General features: G+C 41.5%; 1 protein-coding gene across 2 annotated transcripts; it reads right to left on the reverse strand.

The window, feature by feature from the left end:
- Window positions 1-2,144: 2,144 nt before the first annotated feature.
- SFPQ (splicing factor proline and glutamine rich) lies at window positions 2,145-19,362 on the reverse strand. Of its 2 annotated transcripts, XM_047793296.1 has the most exons (13): window positions 18,435-19,362; window positions 17,518-17,706; window positions 16,842-17,143; window positions 16,639-16,734; window positions 15,855-16,051; window positions 15,666-15,750; window positions 15,146-15,263; window positions 14,678-14,726; window positions 14,476-14,597; window positions 8,868-12,020; window positions 5,702-5,749; window positions 3,714-3,800; window positions 2,145-2,234 (listed from the first exon to the last, which is right to left on the reverse strand). In XM_047793296.1, the coding sequence occupies exons 1-10, from the start codon at window positions 19,245-19,247 to the stop codon at window positions 11,883-11,885; spliced, it is 2,109 nt and encodes a 702-aa protein (XP_047649252.1). In that variant the 5' UTR covers window positions 19,248-19,362; the 3' UTR covers window positions 2,145-2,234; window positions 3,714-3,800; window positions 5,702-5,749; window positions 8,868-11,882. The 2 variants fall into 2 exon arrangements, with proteins under 2 accessions (XP_047649252.1, XP_047649253.1); XM_047793297.1 differs by lacking the exon at window positions 8,868-12,020.
- Window positions 19,363-26,653: the final 7,291 nt, after the last annotated feature.

Below are 26,653 nucleotides of genomic sequence, written 5' to 3' on the forward strand. Positions count from 1 at the left end.
CTCTAAAATCCCTCTTCCTCACTGACTTCAACAAATACACCAGTCCCTTTCCCTTTCGGAAACATATCTAATCATTCCGTGGAAACATTAGCTGAAGTTCCAATCATCTCAGCTGAGGTATCAGACATGTGAGTGAGATGCCATCTTGGACGCCTACCCCAATAGTCTTCAGAAGAGAGCAGACACCATCTACCTTGCTGAGCCCAGTCAACCCTCAACACCAGAACTTGCTGTCCAAGTCACTTAGGTTAGGGATGGCTTGTTGTGAAGCATTAAATCATGGAAACTGCTGACAAGGACAACAGCGAGGAAAGGGCAAGACAACTTAGGAAGCTGTTAGCAAAGAACAAGGAAAGCTCTTGGGATAAAGATCAAAATGCTGGAGTTCCCATTGTGGCGCAGGGGAAACGAATCTAAGAACCATGAGGTTGCAGGTTCGATCCCTGGCCTTGCTTAGTGGGTTAAGGAGCCAGCATTGAGGTAAGCAGTGTTGTAGGTCAGACAAGGCTCAGATCCCAGGTTGCTGTGGCTGTGGCATAGGCCAGCGGCTGCAGCTACAGCTCCAATTACACCCCTGGACTGAGAACCTCCCACAGGTTTGGCCCTAAAAAAAGACCAAAAAATTTTTTTAAAATAAAAATCCTTAATATGATCTACAAAGCCTTCCATGATCTGACCTCTGCCTACTGCTCTGACCTCTTCTTACACCACTACCAAGGTCTCTTTTTAAAAAATCTTTTTTATTGGGATGTAATTCACATATAATTCACCCAAAGTATATGATACAGTGGGTTTTAGTGTACAGATGTGTGCACACACCCATTACCAGTAAATTTAGCCAATTTTCATTACTTCAAAAAGAAACCCTGTATCCTTTAGCAATTACACTTATTCCCCATAACTTCCCCTTCCTCCCAGTCCTAAGCAACTATTTATCTTAGATTTCCTTATTCTGGCCTTTTCATACAAATAGAATCATGCAATATGCGGTCTTTTGTGACTGGCCTCTCCTAGCACATTTTCAAGGTTTGTCTATGTTGTAGCGCATATCCCTATTTCATTCCTTTTCATTAATGGCTGAGTAATATTCCATGGTATGGAAGTGCCACAATGTTTATCCATGGGATGGAAGTGCCACAATGTTTACCCAAATAAGGTGACTTATTTCCACCTTCTCGCTGTTACGAATGATGTTAACATTCATGAACAAATATCTTGTCATTATTTTTGACTTTTTTTTTTTAGGGCCACACCCGAGGCATATGGAAGTTCCCAGGGTAGGGGTTGAATTAGAGCTGCAGCTGCTGGCCTACAACACAGCCACACCAGTTACAAGTTGCATCTGTGACCTACACCACTACTTGGAGCAACGCTGGATGGTTAACCCACCGAGTAAAGCCAGGAACTGAATGTGAATCCTCATGGATACTACTCAGGTTCTTAACCTGCTGAGCCACAACGGGAACTCCAACATACACTGAGGTTACTAGACTTGCTGGGGTTACAAGGTAACTGCCTGACAAGCTATTTTCTAAAGTGGCTACACCATTTTACATGCCCTCTAAGAGTGTACAAGGGTTCTCCACATCCCTGCCAACACTTACTTTATTCTGGACACCTAGAGGTTGTGAGGTGGTATCTTTTCTCCAGTTTTATTGAGGTATACTGGCAAATACAACAGTGTACATGGTGATAGCATACATCACCTATTTCTCTGAGAACATTTTCAAGTTCTCTCTTAGCAAATTTCAATTCTATGATGCAGTGTAACAATTCATCATGTCACACATTAGATCCCAAGATATTCATATTACAGCTGAAAGTTTGTTGAATAATTTATGGTTCTGATTTGCATTTACCTTTTGGCTAGATCCTTAACCTGCAGAACTGCAAAAGAACTCCTGTGTTTTCTTATTAATGATGTCGAACAACTTTTCGTGTACTTAATCTAATAAGTACAATGTCAACTAGAGGGAGGTCCCTGGTGGTCAAGTGGTTAGGACACTTTCACTAATTAGGCCTGACTTCAATCCCTGGTCTAGTAACTGAGATCCCAAGGCCACCCTGTGGCCAAGAAAGTTGCTGCCATATAAGGAAAATTCTAGAAAAATGGAAGAGTCCTACTTAAAAACAAAACGACAATCTGACTTTTTAAATGTCTTTATTAAAAGACAGGCTGTTTATTCTTCTTTGCCTTCTTCCTCACTGGTTTTCATGACACAGTTCACCTGATCCTGCCAATTAAAGGAAACAATTACTTCAAAACAAATCAGTTAAGTTCTCACATATTGATCAGCAACAACCATCTAAACCTCCCAACAGAACAGTTATATCAATCACAGAATGTAGTAGTAATAGTATTTAATGATCTCTAACATTCAAGATGATCCATTAATTGGCACTCTCTCCCTAGGTGTAAGATACAGCCCTCAATTCTCCTACTTCTAAGTTCCAAACCATGACAATCCTTTGAACTTAAGTGATAACCTATGTATAAAGTGCAATTTTTACCAGATGAGGGGATAGTAAGCTACTGTTCATAGGCCATCTTTTTGAAAAAAGTTTTACTGGAACATAGTCATGTCCATTTGTTTACCAGCTAGAACAAGAGTTGAGTTGCCCTTTCAAATTGCCTACCTTCAAATAAAAGCTAGAGAAAGAATAGGGAAGTTTGATTGTGTGTATATGCATAAGCTCAGGAACAGTTCAAACATCACCAAGGCTCTATTTTACTCCATTGCTCAGAAGTTAGTATCTACATATATACACTTCGTGAACATTCTATTTTTTTTTTTGTTTTGCCAGTGGAATTGCCTCTCAATATTAAGTCACTTCTGGCAGAAATTGTTAAAATTTTATAAACAATGTTATAATATTAATTTCTTTTGTTTAACCTCTCCTTTTTTACATGTATAAATATCATTGTAAATACGTATCAACCTAATAGGATAGAAATATTTTTGTTTGCCAAGATATGGTCCATCTAGCCTCTCAGCATGTTCATCAGATTATTAAGCTTCATTTTGGGGTTGAGAAATACATTATGCAGCATCTAGTATAAATATATTATTGTTTTATGACAGGACTCATCATGGTAGAAACATCACTGGATTGTTCTGTTTATGGTTTTCAGATGTAAATTTAGAGAAATCTCTACCCATGGTAAAACAGCTTAGGTTAGAAAAGTTTTCATTACCAGTGGAATCTGACTTAATAAAAATAGTGAATTGTTTTAAAAAATAGTGAATTGTTTTAAAACACTGTTTTCTAGTTATATAAGCGATTTATAAGTTTTATGGTATATCCGACCTGAGTTCATTAAATAGGCTGATCAAAGGAATGTTTCTGTATTATGTGTATTAACAGACAGGAACTCCTGGAGAGGTGGTGTTTTTTAGATGGTTGCAAGTAATAGTTAGAAAAGAGTCATTTTTCTTAATAAAAATATCATCTATATTAGTTTTCCATCTAATCCTAAGCATGTGACCCCACTATTTTAATTATTTCAATGAAAAACAGGTTAACTTCAAATTTTCTGAACCTTCCTTTCAGTCCTCTATGGACAGAGGTAAATATACATATTCTTTAAAAGTCCGTTTTTCTGAGGCTTTAGCCAAACAGAAGAGGCCTGCCATACTCAGTAGGCTGTAAAAAGTATACAACCTAAGAGTTCTTCTGAAGGCAATTTATAGAGTAACAATAACTGAACTTACCTAGAAGCTTCATCAGTCTAAACAGGTTGTGGCTTTTCTTGATCACTTCATGCTGTGTGATGTCTTGAAAACAATTATCTTACCCACCTATCATTAAAAATATGTTTGTTAAAAATAACACTCAGCAGAAGTTCCCCTGCAACTCAGGGGGTTAAGGATCCAGCTGTACCTATGGCACGGAGTTGATCCTTGGGAACTTCCGCATGCTATGGGTGTGGGTGTGGGAAAATACCCCCCGCCCCCGCCCCAAAACCCAAGCCCAAAACATGTATTACATTTATTCATTTTTAACATGTATATTTTATTCTGGCATCAACAATGGGTATGTATTTTGGCACAGGTTCCAACACTGTTGGTTTTTTGAGGTTTTTTGGGCTACACTAGTGCTTAGAAAAAACCTGGCCCACACCAAGGTTATACTCGCCTAAATTTTCTTCAAATGCAGTTGACCCTTGAACAGAAGGGATTAGAGGTGGGGTTCCTGTCGTGGCTCAGTGGTTAACGAATCCAACTAGGAACCATGAGGTTTTTGATCCCTGGCCTTGCTGTGAGCTGTGGTGTTGGTTACAGACGCGGCTCGGATCCCGCGTTGCTGTGGCTCTGGCATAGGCCGGTGGCTACAGCTCCGATTGGACCCCTAGCCTAGGAACCTCCATATGTCACAGGAGTGGCCCAAGAAATGACAAAAAGAAAAAAAAAAAAGAAGGGATTAGAAGCATTTGAAAATCCATGCATAATTTTGCAGTTGGCCCCCATATTCGTGGACTCCACCAAACCCAGATCATGCAGTACTACAGTAGTACATACACATACATGTATGGTAATACTTATTTTACTGAAAACAAAAACAAAAACAAAACAAAAAACTGCCATTTTAAGTGAATGGGCCGCACCTGCAGCATATGGAGGTTCCCAGGCTAGGGGTCAAATCAGAGCTGTAGCCACTGGCCTATGCCACAGCCACACCAGATCCAAGTCATATCTGAGATCTACAACACAGCTCACAGCAACACCAGATCGTTAACCCACTGAGAGGCCAGGGATAGAACCTGCCTCCTCATGGAGGCTAGTCAGATTCATTTCCACTGAGCCACATTGGGAACTCCTTAAGTGAACTCTGGAAACCAAACCCATGTTCAACGGTAAACTATACTTATGGAATTTACCCTCCCAATGACTAGACAGTTGTTTCTTACATTTTACGTAAAAAGGACTCTCAAGAGAATTAGTTCAAAAAACTGAATGTAGAATTAATGAAAATACAGCATTTCTAAATTCAAAACTTCTTTTGGAGTTCTCTTGTGGCACAGCATGTTTGGGATCTGGTGGAATCACTGCAGTGGCTTGGGTTGAGACCCCAGGCCCAGGAACTTCCACATGCTATGGGTGTGGCAAAAAAAGACTTCTCTATCTTCTATGTTTTCTCTACATCTTCTCTAAATCTTTCATCTTTTTCAATCCTACTTTGTAATAAACTCTATTTTGTAATAAATACTCCCAACCTTTTCTCATTACAATCCACTTAAACCCACAGGCACACGCCTATTTAAAAAACCAAAAACATAGGAGTATTATCTTAGAAAAGAAGACCTTAAAAATCAGTTTTCACTCCATATAGCTTAAATCATTAAATAGAAATCAAACCCCAAATCCTCTAAGGTTAATCTCTGTTAAGACTTCCCAGGAGTTCCCGTCGTGGCGCAGTGGTTAACGAATCCACCTAGGAACCATGAGGTTGCGGGTTCGGTTCCTGCCCTTGCTCAGTGGGTTAACGATCCAGCGTTGCCGTGAGCTGTGGTGAAGGTCGCAGACGCGGCTCGGATCCCGCGTTGCTGTGGCTCTGGCGTAGGCTGGCGGCTACAGCTCCGATTTGACCCCTAGCCTGGGAACCTCCACATGCCGCGGGAGCGGCCCAAAGAAATAGCAAAGAGACAAAAAATAAATAAATAAAAAAATTAAAAAAAAAAAAGAGTTCCCAAAAAACTTACCTCAAGTGAATGAACACTCCGGTATCAGCCAACATCAATCATTCTTACCTAAAGAATAATAAGAAAAAGTTAATATAAAAGACAAGGGCAAAAAGATGTGAAAATGCTAGTTAATTTCAAAATTTGAAGAGTAAAATTCCAGAGACAAAGATTGGGGGGCAAGTTACAGCATAAAAAATAGGAAGAAACTTTATGGGGGGAAAAAAAATCTAAAATCATTCTGACGTAAGGTAGTTGTAGACACCTGAATTGGAATGAGAGCTGTTTCTTCTTTTAAAACACAAAAGCCTAACTACTATTTTCACCAGTCTGAGCACAATGAAGTTTGACTGCAACCCAAAATATACTATCCCTTATGTGAAGGTATGTGACAACGTTTACCTCACCAAATCAGTTTTAACATCGGCTCTTTTCATATAAAAGCACATACCCTACTCCCCACCAAGTATGTCTTCCATTCTCAGGTGGACTGACCACCTTCAGCAGGAGTCCTCCAAGAGTGCCCTCCCCATTCCACAGTACACAACAATGCAGTTGTTATCTGCACTCCTAAGTATTGGCCTCATTCTTTCCCTCTTAAGTCCTCACTGAGTTTTTAACTTAGGGCAGGGAAGCTATGCCTTATCAGGACAGCAAGGAACCTGAATTTTTCTGAGGGAGAAGACATTCACCTTCACTATATTATCTCTGGCAGGGCCACAGTGCACAAAAACCAGAAAGATCAGCCTTAACTCAAATTCCAGGTTTTTCTTCCTTCCTGATTATCAGTGACTGCCAAGGGTATATGAAACAGTTCCCTGTTGCACATGTACCATCCATAAGGGATACTATATCGTTTTGCATTCTTCCTCCATTCTCCAGATTATTCTATTCTGCCTTCCATCCCCCTTTTCACCCTCCAAATAAAATCTTTTCAGCACTGGTGTTCAAAAGCAACATTTTTATGTTTGATGGTTTACCAACAACTGTGAGATTTCCACAGTTGAGTCTTAAAAATTGCCAATCATTATCTAGCAGCAATGACAGATGATTAGGAGCAGCCAAATCCTCTGAGTTCTTTCCCTAATAGGCAGCCATTTGGGAACTGCACTAGCTGACAGAGCACTGAAACAGTATCAGCTAAAGCCAAAACCAAGTAAAGGCCCAGAGCAAACATCCCGGCTCTCTAGAACCTGTCCAAAATCATTAAGGGAAAGGCAGTAAATGCAGGACTGTGGATCATGTCACTGCAGCTGACAATGATTAACAATAGGAAACATGCAACCCCCATTAAGGTTATAAGTCCAAAACTAGTCACACGCATCTATCTGTTCGTTGGGGAAAAGTGAATCTATTGAGCATTCTTTGTAGGTTTTGCAACCTTATGTGAAGAGTACCCATTGCATTTCTTTCATCTTTCATAAAGCACCGGTATCTGTTCCAAGGGCCTAACAGTACGAAAATACATTCTGGCATCACACCTCTGAACTTCAGACCGTTCTCATTAAAAATAGTAATTTTGGTTTGTAATAAGAAAAGACTATGAAATACAATGCAAGCACCTCAGTATAGAGTTATTACTGAAACCCACTTAATCCCCAGCTTTTTGACTGATCTTTTAAAAAGACCTTCTGCACTAAGATTCACAAATTATAGCTACTTACAAATCAAACCTAGTTAGAATCAACTTAAGTCACAGGTTTCTCATCGAAAGTGCAAAAGCCTATTCGTCTTGAAATAAGTAGAATGAAGCAAAATTAACCCCCCACCCGAATGATGTCCATATATATATTTTAACAAGTACATTCTCTCAAGATTGTTACTGTTAAGAAATAAATCTGACCTTTTATTTCTATACAATCACTGAACCATGGTAGCAATTATTGGCCACCATAATGGATTATCCCATGGGAAAAACCCTATCAGGGTTGCAGAATGTCAAGAATGTCACTGAGTATTGTTTGATGTGCGTTGTTACTAATATAGAGAACTAAACTAGTCACCATTTGCTCTTTTACCTAGCAGGAGAACAAAGTCACTTGGTTGAATGGACTACATATTAAGCACAAATTTGTCCCCACCTTGTGAACTGCTTGCCAAAAGGCAAGTCATTTTTCTTGATATAATGAAAGAAAATTCTCAGTCATGAAGAGTTTCACCAATATTTATGCAAAGTAAACCAAACTTCTCAGTTACAGAGCAGAAAACATTATGAAAGCTGTTTCTCATGCATGGTAGCTAAAAACCAGTTCATAGACCAAAAAGTTCAGCTGAATTGAGGTCTGGAACAACAGTCGACTGAAAAGTTTAAATCCTAAGCAACAAAGGAAGATGCTTTTGAAGACTTACTACTGTTTTCATAATTAAACATTTTGGATTATAACGTCACATCCCTCAAGCTAAGGGAACCAAATTCAAAAAGCTACTCTGAACATTTGCAGTTACCCTACAGAATACGACGAAGTCTTACGATTGGGAAATGATTCCCAACATGGATTCAATAGGCAAGTCAACATGCCACACCACTTTTCCCCAGGTTTAGAGTAGATATGTATTTAGGTAAATCACAGAGCTTTAACTATTCATGTTAGATTCCCATCTATGTCCAAGTTAGTAACAAAAGTGTTCCCACTAGAGCCCATTTTAAAAATTTTCTAAAATCACACTGCAAAAAACAAACAAACAAAAAAAACCAAAAAAAACCACTGTACTTTTACTCAACCTGTAGAGTAATTACCAAGGTTACACTGTGAAATTATCGACATTGCTGACCCATGGGCAGGTCAGTTTGCTACAAGAGAGACTAATTATCACATGCTACAATCTGTGTCAAGATGCTGAAAGCATTCTACTTTCCAAGTATGGTATGGTCCCCTCTCCCCCACACCACTGACGTGTTCCATGTTATCTTCAGTTACAATGCAACTAAGGAAAACCACACAACTGAATCAGATGTACCAAATAATCCAGTTTGCACTTTTTATCTGAGAACTGCAACAGCACTGAATTCTGCCTGACAGATTACAGCTCTACACCCAAACCCACGCAGTTTTGATATAAGCTAGCTTTATCATACAAGTGTTAGGTGCTGCACTGTAATTTCATTGTCAGAAGTATGATGTCAGAATGCCCACGGAATAAAGTACATATCAAGTCACCAAGTTAGATTATATTGCTTGTTACCTACCTGTATGCAGTCGGCAATGAGAATCTCGGAGCAAGCAGGAATACTACATCCGGGTCCTAATGTCCATTGCCATTTGCGGTACTACGTTCCTCACAGTTACGCACTGCAGAAATGCTGGCTAAATGCAGTTATGTAGCAGGCCACTACTTTAATAGTGCATAATTGCAGTCCAAGAACACCAGAAAATATTCTGCCACAACTTAGTGGCTTGCCCAAGAAAAGCCAAGTATCTAGATTTTTATCTGCCATAATATGCCACTTATAAAATTGCACAGGCGTAACATTACAATTTCCCAAATTATTATCTGTTTATATTAGTGGTATAATACATCTAGTAAAGAGTGGTGTGGTTTATAGCACTTCTCTTAGAAGTTTGCTAAACAAAGAGGATTATGGTTTCACTAAAGGTAAGCCAATGGGTTAAGTTTCTAAAATATCTACTAAATACCCCGGGATCTCTCAGAGAATGTAAAGATCAGGAGTGGTAAGTTTAAAAACAATCTGTTCCTCTTAAAACAAAATTATGAGAGAAAGTAGAGAAGAGGAAATGAGGGCAGGTCTTTCTTTAAATGAGAAAAATGGCTAAAATACTTCAAAAGTACTACCTTCCCTTTCCCACCCCAAGTTCCATAAATCAGCTTTTAGGAAACTACTTTTTAAGATGATTTAATTCACATTAAGCTAAAAACTATCATATCCAAGACTTGTTGAAAGTCTATTTGAGTAGCTTACAATCCTTGGTACACTGCTGTTTCAGTGATGAAAAGTCAATACTTAGTGGAAACTAAGCCAACATTATTTGCTAAACAATGTTTAGCAATTCTACACAGTCTAAGGCTTTCAAAACCACAACTTTCAGGAGATTATCCATTAGCATCCTTCACCACTCTTCAAAGGTACAATACTACCAAAACTTATTTTAGGGGTCTGTGCCAGCATCCCTTATAAAGAAAGGCATGTAATCTGAAAAATAAACTGAAACATTAATTTTATAGGCAGATTTCCCACTTTCCCACCAGCCCCCACCCACACACATTCAAGTTCACCCTCTGTGGGTGTCCCATGAACACCCCTTATTTTCTTATCATTAGTGGAGTCCCTACCATACAATTCAATCAAATTGTAATGGACTCCTTTCAAATCAAGACCCTTGTTTACGGTACAGAAAAATCTCATACATTATCACCAATTAATGACTTGGGACAAAACTTCCTCATTGACAGAATTATGGTCGAACCACCCATTTCCAAGAGTCTTGGTGAATAAAGTAATGAACATTTTCTAGTTAGATTCTCCCTTAATTAGCACACCAGGTACCTGTCTGTCACACAACCAGAATTTGGTTGCATGCCTTTATACTCCACTAGGGTTTTACTTTTAGAATTATCAGGTTTCCTATGCACAAAGTGCTCAATTGTTTCAGCAAAAGGTATCCCTTTGTACTCAGGCACAATACTAAGCCTTCAGCATTTTAACAAAGAGTTGATTTAGAATTTTACTTTTGCCAATTAACACCAACAGAGGTGAAAAGGAGGAAGACACATTCCATAGTAAGAGTTCTATAATGTACAAATTTGAATGGAAACATAACTAAGAACAAAGCCAAACCATTCAATTACTTTACCTACTACTTTTAGGAAGTTGTTCCTCTGCTAACAATATATACACTAGGGAAGCAGATTCCCTCTGTACTACAGACAACAGTAACAATCTACTTTAATATTAAGTCAAAATGGCTCCAATGGAAGGAGAGTCAATGAAGTTGGCAATAAACTGACACCACCATCGAAGCACTCCAAAGCTTTATGGTGGAAGAGGTATTTGTACTGTGTAGCATGATCAACTCTCTCCAGATTTAGTGCTACATCAAAAGTAAACTATGAAAAAAACTGGTTAAAAAAATATTTCACAGTAAGAATGGTTCTCTGTAAGCCTATTTGTTATTAATGAGTCACCACCAGCTCTTGAAGTTTTTCATAGTCCTACAGATTTTGCCCAACAGAAGTAGCACAAGGAGATGTAAAAGTTACAGAGTACAAATGTATATGTAACTAAACCTACTTTATGATTACTCCACTTACTTCCAAGTTTAATTTTTCAGACTAAACTCCATCTTTATAAATCACTTGAAGTAATACATGAAAAGACTTCATGTTTAACAATCTTTAATTCAAATGTGAAAGTTTAATACAAGCCATTTGGAGGGCTTGGGACTTATTCTTTAAAAAACAAGAATGGAGGAATGCAACAAAATGATTATTTCCACTTTTTCTTCAGAAACTTTCAAGGAAAGGCTAGATCATAGGGCCATAAAAGATCCATTTGAGTCATACCCACTTTCTCCCCCTACCAACAATCTTACACCCATTCTATAATCTTGTACACATTCCTGAATGAAGATTAACAGTTCATCAGCTTTGCTTACATAGCCATTTAAAAATACTTAGCACCGGCTTGCTTCCTGTAACGCCAACAAATCATGGAACTACTTCAATGTGCATTTCTTCTTTTTAAAACAAGGGGGGCACTTATATGTAGAAAGCAATACTCAACCTACAAATACATTTCCCAGAAATGGCATATGCCATTCAAAGGCCTAGACACTCTTATGCTTTCCAAGTGGAATACCTAGCCTAATGTGCTATAGAAGCATGAATGGCAAAGTTGAAGATCAATATCATAACTATTTTTTTTCTATTTATTTGAAGCACAGTAAAAAAAATTGGTACACTTTGGAAATTCAGTGGCACAAGGTACACTGCCATAACTTGAGGGACATTATACAGTTTAAAAAAAAAAAGGAAAAAAGGAAAAAAAGGAAGAAAAATTCCCCTGTTTCAAACACTGCATTACATAATTTTACCTGCCCAAACAGACCATTTACAAATATTAGGTCAATAAACTGCTAACATCCATAAAAAGGTAGCTTTCTTACTAAAATGCAAGAATTTAAAAGATTGGTATCTAAACAAGAAAAGACAAAAACAAACTGGAATGAAAGCCTAGATATCACATCTAAAATCGGGGTTTTTTGTTTGGGCCTTCATACTCTTCTCTCCCTCTACCATATCCTGCCGGAGTTCCAGGCCCCATTCCTCTAGGACCCTGTCCACCCACAGGTCCCGCACCTCCCTGCCCAAAGCGCTCAGTACGCTATTGGAACAGTAATTAACAGTTCATTATATGTAGTTGATGTCCATGTGTGTTAAGTAAATATTTTAGAAGGTTCCGTAGTCAACGTTCGTCGATACAATCACCAATGAGTCGATCCACAGGTACCGGGAACATAGAAAGGAAAAAAGGGTAATTTGAAAATTAGTTTACGATAATACATGCCTTGTGGTATGTTCCCACTTGAGCCATTCTCATACACCTGTTTCAAAGAATAGATCTTCCCTGTAGTGCTAAAAAATTTAAGAATTAGTGCAGATGTGAAAACCCATTCCAAAATGAGTTTTAAAAAATTTCACATCAGATTAAACCCACTGAAAAAGCTTACGAACTTCTCACTTTCAAGGTCTGAACAGGAAATTAATTTCCAAGTAAGCCTAACAAGCCCAACCAGACAGGTTCAATTCACTCAATGAAGTGACAAAGACCTACTCACCAGTTAGTGGCTGCATAAGAAACCTTGTGCTTTTCAAGATCTTAAGACACATCTGCTAAGTTGCAGAAATCTTAAAAAGGTTCAAAGTTTTTAATAAATGCTACCAGACTACAAAAAGAAAAAGCAAAAAGACTAACAGATTTAGTCACTTAACCAGCACAGTAACTTGATTTACAAGTGTGTTGCCATGTTCTCACAGGTATACCACCTTCAAAGCCATCACTACTATATAACCAGAGACAATTAGGTTCACAGTACTGTTCTCTATCATCCTCTATCATTGCAAACTGACTGAATATACAAGCCCACCCTCATAACAGCCACACTGTGAAAAGTCCACTGAGAGTTATGATTCCTTGTTTTGGGTGTCTCCCAAAGAGCATTAACACTAAGCTTAAGTGACTGCAATAAAGCAGGATTCTATTCCATCTAGTTTAGGTACTTCTCTAAGTTCTAAAAACCTATAATCCCAAACAGAAGAACCCTACAGATATGCAAGCAAAGCAGACTGAACTACCTTTCAAATTCCATTTAAAATAGAACAAGTTACTCAGAGTATTGTTCAAAAAAACCCCAAAAAAACCAAAAACCCAAAACCAGAACAACCACCAAAAAAAAGCCCAAAAAACTCCCAGAAATTAAAATGGCATCAGGGTTTTAACTGTCCCTATAATTTCAACATGCTTCCTACAAAATACTACAGGGCTACTTGAAAACACTAAATCTCAATCTTTCAAAACTATTTTTCAAAATCCTAAAATTTTAAGTTTTCAGCGCATTGTACTTTATGTTGTATCTCAAAAAGGTAAAAAGGAAGTTTGGGGGTTTTACACATCTTAGAACCCAGGAACTCCATGTTACATGTACTACAGAACCTTAACTGTGGGAACATCATGTCAAATTAGTGTTACAAAAAACTTATCTTCACCTGCCTCTTAGGAAGCATAGATACCGAAATGTTACCCACATTATTTTTTAAATGTAATTTGAAGAAAGCTAACAGCACTAAATTTAACCCAACCAGTTATTTATTTATGATTCTAATTCTCAAAAGCCTATGTAGATTTTTAAATAGATGAGGCCCCACTCTAAATCCTTATGTTCCTATTTGTAAAATGAATCTAGTAAGCTACATGTTGCAGCTTCCCTCCTTTGAAAAGTCTGCAGGTGAGCTAATCAGATTCAATTCAGTTGTGAAAATGCACTTTTCTCCAAACCCACCTCTAAAGCCGATATTCAGTTCTAATAAGGATTGTAAAGCCCTAATACAGCCACTCAGACCAAATTCATTTGATTGTTCTAAAGCATTCTGACCGGCTACCTGTATGGCTAAAATGTAACAGCATCAAGAAGGTTCAGAGCAATTGAACTCAACTAGTATGCTTTAAATTATCATTGATTTTTGCTACTCTGTAGCAAAACAGAGATGTCAGTGTATTTTAGAAGTGTACCTACAGACAGGCCCAACAAGTGGGTAACGACGAGTCCGAAGACTAAAAACAATTTCCTTTTCATGGGTCAAGTCACACCAAATATAGGTCAAAGTCCTACACATCACTAAAATATGCCTAAAGCTACAAACAAGCCTGATTCATACTTATGGCAAATACCAGCTTAATGAATGACAGTTTGCCATTTGATTATTTTCGCTGTGATGTAGAATCAGGTATATTATCTACCATTTAGAATTTGGATTTGCCATGCGCTAGAGTGCAAGAGAACACAAGCAATATAATGGAAAGCAACTAAGTCTACTTATTGCCAAAGGTAACTCCACATACTACTAACAGCATTGACTTTTTGTTGGCAACCTTAATTGTTTAGGTTACCACACTGAGTTCTTCTATGTTGCCAAAGTATTCCTCAATATTACGGATTTACAGGATAGGGGAACTAAAAGAAGTCCAGTCACCTACTTGAAAAACAAAAACAAAAAACACACACACGTAAGTTGTGAAAATGAGAACTTCCTTTTGAGCTATGTCCCACAGGATACATTACCATGTCGCTTCCCATCATGGAACCACTCATAGTTGCTGGTGGAACTCCAGGATTAGCTTCATAACCTATGCCACCACCACCACCTAGAGGTGGAAATTTCTGGCCTCCTGAACCATAGGGATCTAGGAAACAAAAATGCTGGTTACAACTCATCCAGAATATTGCTCTCCAGTGGTATCACTAATTTAATTTTCATTCTTACCTCCCATGTTCATTGCTCCTCCACCACCCATTCTCATGTCTCTTTCTCTCTGAAAGAAAAAAAAAAAAAAATCTTTCATACATCTGTAACCATACCCATACCAAATATTCTAGAGTACAAAAGTTATTTCCAAAACCTAAAAGTTGTTTTCAACTTAAGGAAAAAACTCAGGCAATTTTAAAAATCAATATTCTGAAACCGGTTATTGAGAATCCATTATCAAAAGATCTATAAAGCTTCTCAATCAATGAAATCTTTTGGCTTACCCAATGAGAAGATAAAACACAAAGCATATCAATTTTAACGTGTTAGTGTTAAAAAGGAAAAGTGGCAAAATGGACATAATGTAAAAAGGAAAAGTGGCAGAATGGACATAATGTAAAATACTATATTTAAATGCATAAAATTTCACTCTAGGTATCTATAAATTTTGTAGAAAAAAATTCCACATTACAAAAGGTTACTTACTGGATCCATGTAGCCCATCCGACTGTAACTTTCCTCTCTTTGGCGTCTCATCTGTTCTTCCATCTCACGTTGACGGATCATCATCTCTTCTTCCCTCCTACGTCGTTCCTCTTCTTGCCTAGAAAATTCATCAAGCATAAAAGAGACCAGTGTTAGCCAGATTTTAAAAATTCAATTTGGGAAATTTCCTGTTGGCCTAGCAGTTAAGGTTGCAGCTGTGGTGCATGGTCAGTCCCTGGCCAGGGAACTTCCAAAGGCCTTGGGCACGGCCAAAAATTATAAGCCAAGGTTAGAGTAAATACAAAGGCTGGGGGACAGTGACTCTTAAAGAGAATAGCTCTACAAACACTCCAACATAGTTTGAGCCTTATTAACCAAAATCTTATTCTATTCCAATTTTAGGCATTAAAACAACACTGACGTCATATTTAACACCTCTGTACATCCTGATTCACCTTCGAAATTTAGAGACATTTAATGCAGAAAGCAAAAGGTAAATTTTAATTTAACAAAACTTTACCTCAATTGCATTTCTTTACGTTTCTGCATTTCTTGATTGTGAAGTTCCTCCATGCGCCTTAATTCTTCCTGGCGTCTCATCAAATCTGAACATTGGAAAATTTTATTTTAGAGTCACATTAAATTCTATCTAATAAGCTAAAAAGGCAACTGATCCTAACAGCAAAATTCACACAGGGGGAACTTTTACCTTGACGCAAAAGATTTGCCTGGTGCTCATGATAGGCATCTTCCATTTCACTTTCCAATTTGTCTTTTGCATCTTTCATGTTTTTTTCAACTTGTTCCCGTTGCTGTTTTTCCATTTCATCCAAGGACTTCCACCGCTGAGAATATTCATACTCAAATGTGCCATGCTGGGCAAAACGAGGAGGAGTTTCTCTCTCCCTGACAATATTTAAACATGAACCAATTTATGGATGCACACAGAAATGTTTGATTTCCCCTAAAAAACACTGGTCTTCTAGTGGGCCTGTCACTTGTAGGAAATAACAGAAGAAAATAAAAACCACTTTGGTTGTTATCTTTCCAGCAAAAATAGTACATGTTAATGCCCAAAATGATACATTGGAGTTCTTGTTGTGGCTCAGTGGAAACGGAATCTGACTAGCATCCCCGAGGACAGAGGTTCAATCCCTGGCTTCACTCAGTGGGTTAAGGATCTGGCGTTGCCATAAGCTGTGGTGTAGGTGGCAGAGGTGGCTCGGATTTGTGGTTGCTGTGGCATAGGCAAGTAGCTACAGCTCTGATTTGATCCCTGGCCTGGGAACCTTCATATGCCACAGGTTTGGCCCTAAAAAAACAAAACAAAAAAGGATACACTGATTCAAAACTGCTAACTTTATAAGCCTAGAGTTCCTAATTAAGCATTTCCATTTTGAAGAATTTAGTGTATTTTAAGCAAACTTGAAAAACTACTATAAACAAGTTCTTGTTCATACTCAAAAACTGTCCCGAAGTTTAATCAATCTTACTTTTGATACATTGGATTCTTCTGCGCAAGTTTTTCAGGAAGACCATCTTCGTCATCTAACTGTTCAAGTGGCTCCACAATGACTGGACGAGGAGTTCTAACAACAAAAATGGTTCCATCTTAACTTTTGTTCCTATTTTAGTGCAGTTTCCTCATACAGATCAATAAATCAAAATTGCCAGAATAAGCATTAAAAAAACTTACGTTGTCAGTAAGAAAACACCTTCACTGCATCTTTCAAATGCTTTTCTTGCTGCTGGTTTAGAAGCAAATTCTACAATGCCTTTCCCGGTAGATCTTCCACGATCATCCACAATTACAACAGCCCTTTCAATAGGACCAAACTGGCTAAAGGCTTCTTCCAACAGTTCATTGGAAACATAAGGTGAAAGATTTCGAACAGAAAGGGCAGCAGCATGTGTGGCAAATCGAACCCGAAGCTGTCTACCTCTCATGGGTGTATCATCAAGTTCAGCTTTAGCAATTTCAGCCAAAGCTCTAGATTCCTGAAAGACATACATTCATGTTAATGACCTCAAAACTGGCTGATATCCACCCTAAAATTGTCGCAAGCCTATTTCCCAATACGATTCTTCCACCAGCTCAGTTCAACTATCTCCAGGCAGCCCTTCCTGACATTGCTCTAGGGAGGTAAGGTAAATACCTTACCAACCCAACTCCTTGTTTCTTGAGAAACCAACATTACGCACTATACTGCGTAATGTTGCATCCTTAATTTGAGCATGATAAAAAATTCTAAAAGCAATTTATCCTTGCTGGTTAGTTTAAAATACAGTATGTTTGTATCAGGAAAAAACAAGACCCTTTAAATTACACCAAAAAAAAAACCCCCCCCAGAAAAACAAATAACCACACTCACAAGCTTAATAAATCCAAATCCTTTCCCTTTGTTGATGAAAACTTCTCCCGGTTCTCCATATTTAGCAAATAGTCTTTTAAATTCATCCTCTGTGATATCAGCAGGTAGATTCCCAACAAACAACCGACAACGTTGGGTATAAGTTTTCTCTCCAGGCCTCCTCAAGAGAGACAAGTTGGCTTTAAAACCCTAATGAAAAAAAAGGTATTTTCAGACACCAATGACCTCTGGAAAATAGGAAAACCCAGTAATAATCTTTTTTCCCCAAACAGGATGTTACCAATCGAGTCGCTTTTCTGTTCCATTTAAAAACAAAAAATGCTACTACATTTACGGGACTTATGACACAACTACAATCCTAAAAGCAAACAGCCAAAATCACCCAGTATACTCTTGGGATCGAATAGGAAGACCTCCTTAGATTAAGCTCCATAACAGGACCTCATCAGCCGTATGCCGAGTGTTCCCGACAGAATCAAAATCGTAGCAGACAAAACATAGAAGAGTGCTTAAGTATTAACAAGAAGAGAAAGGGACGGAAGTGTCATTGTCAACGACAAGACTTGCGCCTGCGCGCTAAGGACCGGAACTCCCTCCATCTCTCCAATCCTACATTTCACTCTGCTCTGGTTCCAAAAGTCGGCTAGTTTCAATACGGCGCACCATAGCTTAGCATCACCTTAAAGCCACCACCGCGAGTGCTGCGCCAGTCGGGTGGCCAACCACAGGGGCCTGCTAGCGGACCCACGCCATCCGCCTCCCGCTCCGGCAGCCGGCCCCGCCCCCCCATCGTCTCCCGCGCGCAGGCGCTCTTTCCGGCCTCCGACAAAATGGAGGGCGGGGAGGGGAAGGGAAGGGAAAAGAGGGGGCCGCCGCCATCTTAGAGAAACCGACGCGTAGCTCTGGGAGACACTCACCTCCGAGTCCGAGATCTTTTCCTCGCTGCGGCCGCCGGGCCCGCCCGGTGGTGGCCCTTGGTGGTGCTGCTGGTGGTACGGCGGGTGGTGCTGCCGGCCGCCGCGGGGCTCCCCACCGCCTCGGTGCGGCGGTTTGGCGTGGCCGCCAGGGGTGCTTAGGCCCGGGCCGCCGCCGGGCTTCGGCCCGCCTGGCATTTTGCCGCCTTTGGGGCCGCCAGGTCCCGGGCCCTGCTTAGGTCCGGGGCCTGGGCCCCCTGCGGGTGGAGGAGGCGGGCCCCCAGCCTGAGGCGGGGTGGTGGGGACACCGCCGCTCGGCGGCGCAGGGGGAGGTGCCCCGGGGGGCGCCGAAGTGACGGCGGGCGGCGGGGTCGGGGTGGGGCCCGACCCCGTGGGGGCACCGGAGGTCGGGGGGGTGGCGGGAGGCGCCGAACCAGAAGCCGGGGGAGCGTTGCCTACTCCGGGAGCCGGGCCGGGCCCCTGAGAAACGACGGGCTTGGACGAGTCCTGTGGAGGCGGCGGCGGCTGCTGATGCGGCGGCGGCTGGTGCGGCGGCGGCTGAAGCGGCGGCGGCTGCTGTGGTGGCGGCTGCTGCGGCGGCGGCTGTTGCTGTTGCTGGTGCGGAGGCGGTGGCGGGATCGGGGGCTTGGGACCACCCTGGCCCGGGCCGGGCCCCATAGGTCCGCGGTTCTGATTGAGGCCCATGCCTGGCGGCGGGGAGCGGAAATCGTGGAGGCCGCCGCGGCCACCGCCCCCTCCGCGCCGGTGGAAGCCGCCACCGCCACCGCCCCGGCTTCGGAACCGATCCCGAGACATGTCTGTAACCAAGGGGCGGTCGAGGCAGAAGCGGAGAAGACGCTCAGGAAACGTGGAGGCCACCTTGCTTCTCACAAGATGGCGGATGACACAGGCGGCGCGCCGCCTTTGTCCTCTTCTTATATAGGCCGGCTGGCTTGGCCCCGCCTACTTCTGGATCAATAGCGCCAATAGCCAATTGCAATTACTGTACTTGATGACGCTAAGTTACGAGAAGTTAATCTTTCCTATTGGCTCCCGGATGAGAGGCGGGAGGCATGGAGTGGCTGAAGTTTCCAATAAGCCAATGGGCGGAAAAGGAGTTGGCTGTAGGTGACGGTGATTTGCTGAGAGATATTTGAATGGGTTCGCTGGAGCAATTTTTCCCTTGGAAGCAGAGAGCCAGGGCCCTATCAGCTCCTGGGGAGAGATGTTAGCGAGTCCTTTCTTTCTTGATTGCCCTTAAGAGCAGCCTGCTGGCATCCTCCCCCAGAAAGAACCTACAGCCTCCAGCTCAAAAGCATAAATTAAGTGCCTGCTATCTTTTCTACCTTGTACTGGGCCCATAAATTTAGAGAAAAAATTTTTTTTATCGATTTCGCACACTTGATCTTACTGATTTCATTTTGGAATCTCACTGGAGTACTGGTTTGTTCTAGCAGTAAAAGTGTCGCCATGGGCTTTAGTGATTGCTCTTTGTTCAAAAAGAAAGGCCTTGGAGTTCCCGTCGTGGCGCAGTGGTTAACGAATCCGACTAGGAACCATGAGGTTGCGGGTTCGGTCCCTGCCCTTGCTCAGTGGGTTAACGATCCGGCGTTGCCCTGAGCTGTGGTGTAGCTTGCAGACGCGGCTCGGATCCTGCGTTGCTGTGGCTCTGGCGTAGGCCGGTGGCTACAGCTCCGATTTGACCCCTAGCCTGGGAACCTCCATATGCCGCGGGAGCGGCCCAAGAAATAGCAAAAAAAAAGGCCTTGATTTTGTGTGTATACACTAATTTACAAACACATCACAGGAAGAAATGAACGTTTTTCTTAATTCTACAAACCACAAAACACTTTATGGACAGATTAAGATGCTTTAAAATTAGATAATTAATACAAAACAAATGAATCTTTCCACAGAAAAGAAACTCATGCACTGGAAGAACAGGCTTGTGGTTGCCTAGGGGAAAGGGGAGGGAGGGAGGTGGACTGGGAGTTTGGGGTTAATAGATGCAAACTATTGCATTTGGAGTGGGTAAGCAATGAGATGCTGCTGTATAGCACAGGCAACTATATCTAGTCACTTGTGATGGAAATGATGGGGGATAATGTGAGAAAAGAATATGTATATATATATATGTATTACTGGATCACTTCGCACAGTAGAAAACGACAGAACACTGTATAGCAACTATAACAGAAAAAAAAAATCATAAGAAATGTTTAAAAATGCAAATCAGGAGTTCCTGTCGTGGCTCAGTGGTTAACGAATCCGACTAGGAACCATGAGGTTGTACGTTGGGTCCCTGGCCTTGCTCAGTGGGTTAAGGATCCAGCGTTGCCCTGAGCTGTGGTATAGGTCACAGACACGGCTCAGATCCTGCGTTGCTGCCTCTCTGGTGTAGGCGGGTGGCTACAGCTCCGATTAGACCCCTAGCCTGGGAATCTCCATATGTTGCAGGTGTGGCCCTAGAAAGGCAAAAAGACAAATAAGTAAATAAATTTTTTAAAAATGCAAATCAGAAAAATAAAAAAATAAAATTACAATATTGAATTATCTATACATAACAACGAAGGGGCAGAATCCAACTACTTTGAAGAGCATAAGCCATTTCCCTTGATACCTCTCTTAATGTCATCTATGGACCTTTGGGTGGATAATTCCTCCCTCAATAAATATTAGCTTATGACTCATTGTCTTCCTTTCTGATTCTGTTCATCACTTGACATCTATGTTCTCTACCTCCTCACCTCCAACAATCTCTTTACATCCTATATCAGCTATCCCACCCACATCATAGTTAATCCTATGTTATTGCCACAACATTCCTAAAAAGCACTATTTCAAACATCTCAACTGTCTGACATAGTAACTCTGATTTTTTTACCTCATCAAAACCTGCAAACCATTAACTGTATCACTTTTTCATTATCTCTCATATTCTTATATTTATAACTTGTGTCACCCATTTATTTTTTGTTTTCATTTTTTAATGGCTGCACCTGAAGCATACGGAAATTCCCAGGCCAGGGATTGAATCTGAGCCACAGCTGCATCCTACTGTGGCAATGCCAGATCTTGTAACACACTGTACTGGGCAAGGGATCAAACCTGCTCCTCTGCAGCAACCTGAGCTGCTAAGTCAGGTTTTTAACCCATTGCGCCACAACGGGAACTCCCTATTACCTACTTTAGATGTTATAATTGCCACAAATCTTGGTTTGTTGTTTTTTTTTGTTTTTTTGCCATTTCTTGGGGCGCTCCCTCGGCATATGGGAGGTTCCCAGGCTAGGGGTCTAATTGGAGCTGTAGCCGCCAGCCTATGCCAGAGCCACAGCAACTCAGGATCTGAGCTGCGTCTGCAACCTACACCACAGCTCAAGGCAACGCCAGATCGTTAACCCACTGAGCAAGGGCAGGGATCGAACCTGCAACCTCAAGGTTCCTAATCGGATTTGTTAACCACTGCGCCACAACGGGAACTCCCCACAAATCTTTTTTCTCACCTGCTAAAACTCCAAGTCTGGTGGGACCAAACAATTCACCTTCTATATACGTATAGCTATGTCACTTTAATGTACAGCAGAAATTAACAACATTGTAAATCAGCTATACTTCGGTAAAAAAAAAAAAACAAAAAACGGAGTACCCATTGTGGCAAAGCAGAAACCAATCCAACTAGTATCCGCGAGGATGCGGGTCCAATCCCTGGCCTTGCTCAATAGGTTGGGGATCCGGTGTTGCAGTGAACTTTGGTGTAGGTCGCAGAGGCAGCTCAGATCCTGTGTTGCTAGGGCTGTGGCAGAGGCCTGCAGCTGTAACTCAGATTCAACCCCTAACTTGGGAACTTCCATATGGTGCTGGTGTGGCCCTCAAAAACAAAAACAAACAAACAAACAAAAAAAAATTTGGACTGTTCCCATTGCAGCTCATCCATGAAGATGTGGTTTGATCCCTGGCCCCACTCAGCAGATTAAGGATCCAGTGTTGCTACAAGCTGTGGCGAAGGTTACAGATGTGGCTTAGATTCTCTGTTGCTGTGGCTGTGGCCCAGGCCTGCAGCTGCAGATCTGATTTGACCCCTAGCCCTGGAACTTCCGTATGCCACAGGTGTGGCCTTAGAAGGAAAACAAACAAACAAAATTCACCTTTTTTTTTTTTTCTTAAGGCCACACTCCCGGCATATGGAGGTTGCCAGGCTAGGGGTCAAACTGGGGCTACAGCTGCCAGCCTACACCACAGCCACAGCAATGCAGGATCTGAGCCACGCAGGTGACCTACACCATAGCTCACAGCAATGCCACATCCTCAACCCACTGACTGAGGCCAGGGATTGAACCCAAATCCTCATGGATACTAATTGGATTCGTTTCTGCTGTACCACAACGGGAACTCCAAAAACTCACCTTCTTTAGGAGTTCTGTCGTGGTGCAGCAGAAACAAATCTGACTAGGAACCATGAGGTTGCGGGTTCGCTCCCTGGCCTTGCTCAGTGGGTTGAGGCTCTGGCGTTGCCATGAGCTATGGTGTAGGCTGCAGACAAGGCTCAGATCCCACGCTGCTGTAGCTATGGTGTAGGCCGGCAGCTCCAGCTCCAGCTCCGATTGGACCCCTGGCCTGGGAATCTCCATATGCCGTGAATGGGGCCCTAAAAAGCAAAAACAAAAACAAACAAAAATTCACCTTCTTTAACAAGGGCTGAGGCTTTACATTTTGACCACCAGCCTCCAAAGGCATTAGATTTTTCCTGGCAATCTTACTAAATTACAAAAATTACTAAATTTCTCCAGTATGTTCACTTTTCCTCTTTCTGATATGGTATTTTTCTTGCTCTCTCTGTTCAAATTCCTACATCCTCTTCTCTTCCTCCACCACAACTAACGACTTCTCCTCATGAGAGAAAATAAAAGAAAGAAAATAAAAATTTATCAGAGGAACATTCACATCTAACTGGAGTCCACAACTACTCATATCTTCGTACCTCTTCTCTGACTTCCTTCATGATACCGTAAAAGATGAGTCTCGGCTCTGCCCCCAGAGACGGGCAACCCCCACCCCCTGAGTGCTATAGATCTCACACACCTACCCCCAATGCCTTCTTACAGACTTTTCCTTGTGTATCATCAGTTACTTATACTGAATCATTTCCATCTTAAAAATAAATAAAACCTTCCCTTTACCGTATCTCATTTCTTCATTTGGCACCAATACTAAAACAAATTGTCTACACTAGAGGTCTCCATTTCCTCACCTCTGTTTCCTCTTCAATCCACCCCGATCTGTCCCACACCTCTCTCCCTCTGTCTCCTTCTCCTTCTCCCTCTCTCTCTCTTTCTCTCTCTCTCTTTTTTTTTTTTTTTTGGCTTTTTTAGGGCTGCACACACACGGCACAGTGCATATGGAGGTTCCCAGGCTAGGGGTGGAATTGGAACTGTAGCCGCAAGCCTACACAACAGCCACAGCAATGCCAGATCTGAGCCTCATCTGTGACCTACACCACAGCTCACGGCAATGCCAGCCAGATCCTTAACCCAATGAGTGAGGCCAGGGATCAAAACTGCTTCCTCATGGATCCTAGTCAGATTCGTTTCCACTGAGCCATGACAGGAACTTCAGTAATCTTTAAATTTATATTTCCATGGTAAGGATAGATCTTTTTTTTTTTTCCAGGCTAGGGGGTGAATCGAAGCTACAGTTGCCTGCCTATGCCACAGCCACAGCAATGCCAGATCCAAGCCACATCTGTGATCTACACCAGAGGTCACAGCAACGCCTGATCCTTAACCCACTGAGCAAGGCCAGGGATCAATCCAGCAACCCCATGGTTCCTAGTAGGATTTGTTTCCGCTGTGCCATGATGGGAACTCCCCTAGGATAGTTCCCAACTTATATGTCACTACTTATTAGACATCTCCATTTGGAGGTCTAACTGTCACATCGGATGTAATATGTCCAAACTGGAGTTCTTGATTTTATCAACTTAATCTGTTCCTTCCACTCTGCCCCAGCATAGTATGCAGCTAATTAACCACAACAGGTATTTATCTCCTACATAAAATCCAAAAATATACTTCCTCCAAGTATATCTCAAATTTATTTACTTCTCTCCATCTCTACCACTAAATCCTAATCTCTTCCACCTCCATCTCTCACCTAAATTATTGCAACCACAACAGCACTTTTTTTCTTCTCTTCTTCTTCTTCTGCTTCTTTTGGCGGCACTTGCAGCATACAGAAGTTCCTGGGCCAGGGATCGAACCCTTGCCACAGCAGTAAACTGAGCCACAGCAGTGACAACTCTGGTCCTTAACCGGCTGTGCCATCAGGGAACTTACTTTAGATGTGGTGATTGGCATAGAAGGCTTTTTTGAGGTGACATTCAAGCTGAGAAAGAACAAGCCAGAACTCCGCAGAAAGTTGGGGGAAGAGCACTTCCAGGCTGAGTAAACAGCAAGTCCAAATACCTTGAGGCAAAAAGCATGCAGACAAAATAATCTGATAAATCGTAAGAACATAGAGAGGCTTCCTGTGAATGGGGCCTTGGAACTAGAAAGATTAAGAAAGCATACAGGGGTCAAATCAAATCAAGCCTTTTAAATTTTAGATGTTCAGATTTTGTTCTAAAAACAATGAGTGACCATTGAGGGCCTTTAAACGGGGGAAGGAAAATGACATCTGAATGACATACTCGCTCCTGAATGATGACTCTAGCTGCGATATGGAAAATGGATTAGAGAGGACCCAGAAAGAGAGAAAGGACACGTTAAAAAGTGGTTGTAGGAGTTCCCCTCAAAAGCAAAAATAAGCAAATAAATAAATAAAAATAAGTAAATAAAACCACTTGTTGTTTTCACATTGCCCATGTTAGAAAAATACAAACTCCTCAGAGTTCCCGCAGTGGCTCAGCAAGTTAAGAATCCGAATAGCAACCATGAGATTGCGGTTCAATCCTTGGCCTTGCTCAGTGAGTTAAGGATCCGGCATTGCCTTGAGCGATGGTTCTAGGCCATAGATGTGGCTGGGATCTGGTGTTGCTGTAGCTGTGGCATAGGCCGGCGGCTACAGCTCTAATTGGACTCCTAGCCTGGGAACTTGCATGTGCCAAGAGTGTGGCCCTAAAAATACAAAAAAAAAAGAAAAAAAAAAGAAAAGAAAGAAAGACAGACAGACAGATGGGAAAGAAAAATAGAAACTCAACTTCTAAGATAAGCCTCCATTCCCTGGCCATCACATTCCTCCCCCGTCATCTCTCCCTCTTGCCCCCTTGAATTTTTTGCTCTAGTCACACTGACTGCCTTTTAGTTCTTCTGTTTTCCCCCTGCACCCATGGCATAGGGAAGTTCCCAGGCCAGGGATAAAATCTGAGCCACAACTATGACCTGTAGCGTAGGTCATAGGTCACAACTGCAGCAATGCCAGATCCGAACCCACTGCACCAGGCTGGGGAGGTGCCACCACAGAGACAACACAGGATTATTAACCCACTCTGCATCACAGAAGGAACTCCGCTTTTTAATTCTTTTAACTTATGCCCTCACCTGAAATAATCTCTCTTTAGCTACATTCTTCCTACTCTTTGGCCAGCTCCTACCCATCTCTTAGGACTTGGCTTATACCTACCCTTCTCTGAAGGTCTTCTGGGACACCTAAGAAAGATCTAATTGCTTCATCTGATTGGCACCCTGTATTTTACTTTCATAACACTCATCCAAATTTTTGTCTTTTTAGGGCTGCACCCTCGGCATGTGGAGGTTCCCAGGCAAGGGGTCCAATCTGATCTACAGCCGCTGGCCTATGCCACAGCCACAGCAACTCAGATCTGAGCCGAGTGTGCTTCCTACACCACAGCTCAAGGCAATGCCAGATCCTTAACCCACCGGACGAGGCCAGAGAACAAACCCACATCCTCATGAATACTAATTGGGTTCATTAACCACTGAGCCACTAAAGGAACTCCTGACTGAGGTTCTCTTTTAACCATCAAATTCCTGCAGCCTGATGCTAGGATACTCATTAATATTTGAATGAATGAATAAATGAATGAATGAACAAGTCCATTAATCTTCCTTTTCTGAACCATTGAAGAATGCCCCCAGTCATAAGTGACTAATTTCAGATATTAAATATAACTCCTAGTTCAAATGTGAACTCCTAGTTTGAATTATGCTAAATGGCATGTAGAATAATCTTCACCCTATAATATTCTGAATGTGGTTGAACTTAGA

Source organism: Phacochoerus africanus, chromosome 8 (assembly GCF_016906955.1).
Source record: "Phacochoerus africanus isolate WHEZ1 chromosome 8, ROS_Pafr_v1, whole genome shotgun sequence".
In the NCBI taxonomy this organism is placed as follows: Eukaryota; Metazoa; Chordata; class Mammalia; order Artiodactyla; family Suidae; genus Phacochoerus; species Phacochoerus africanus.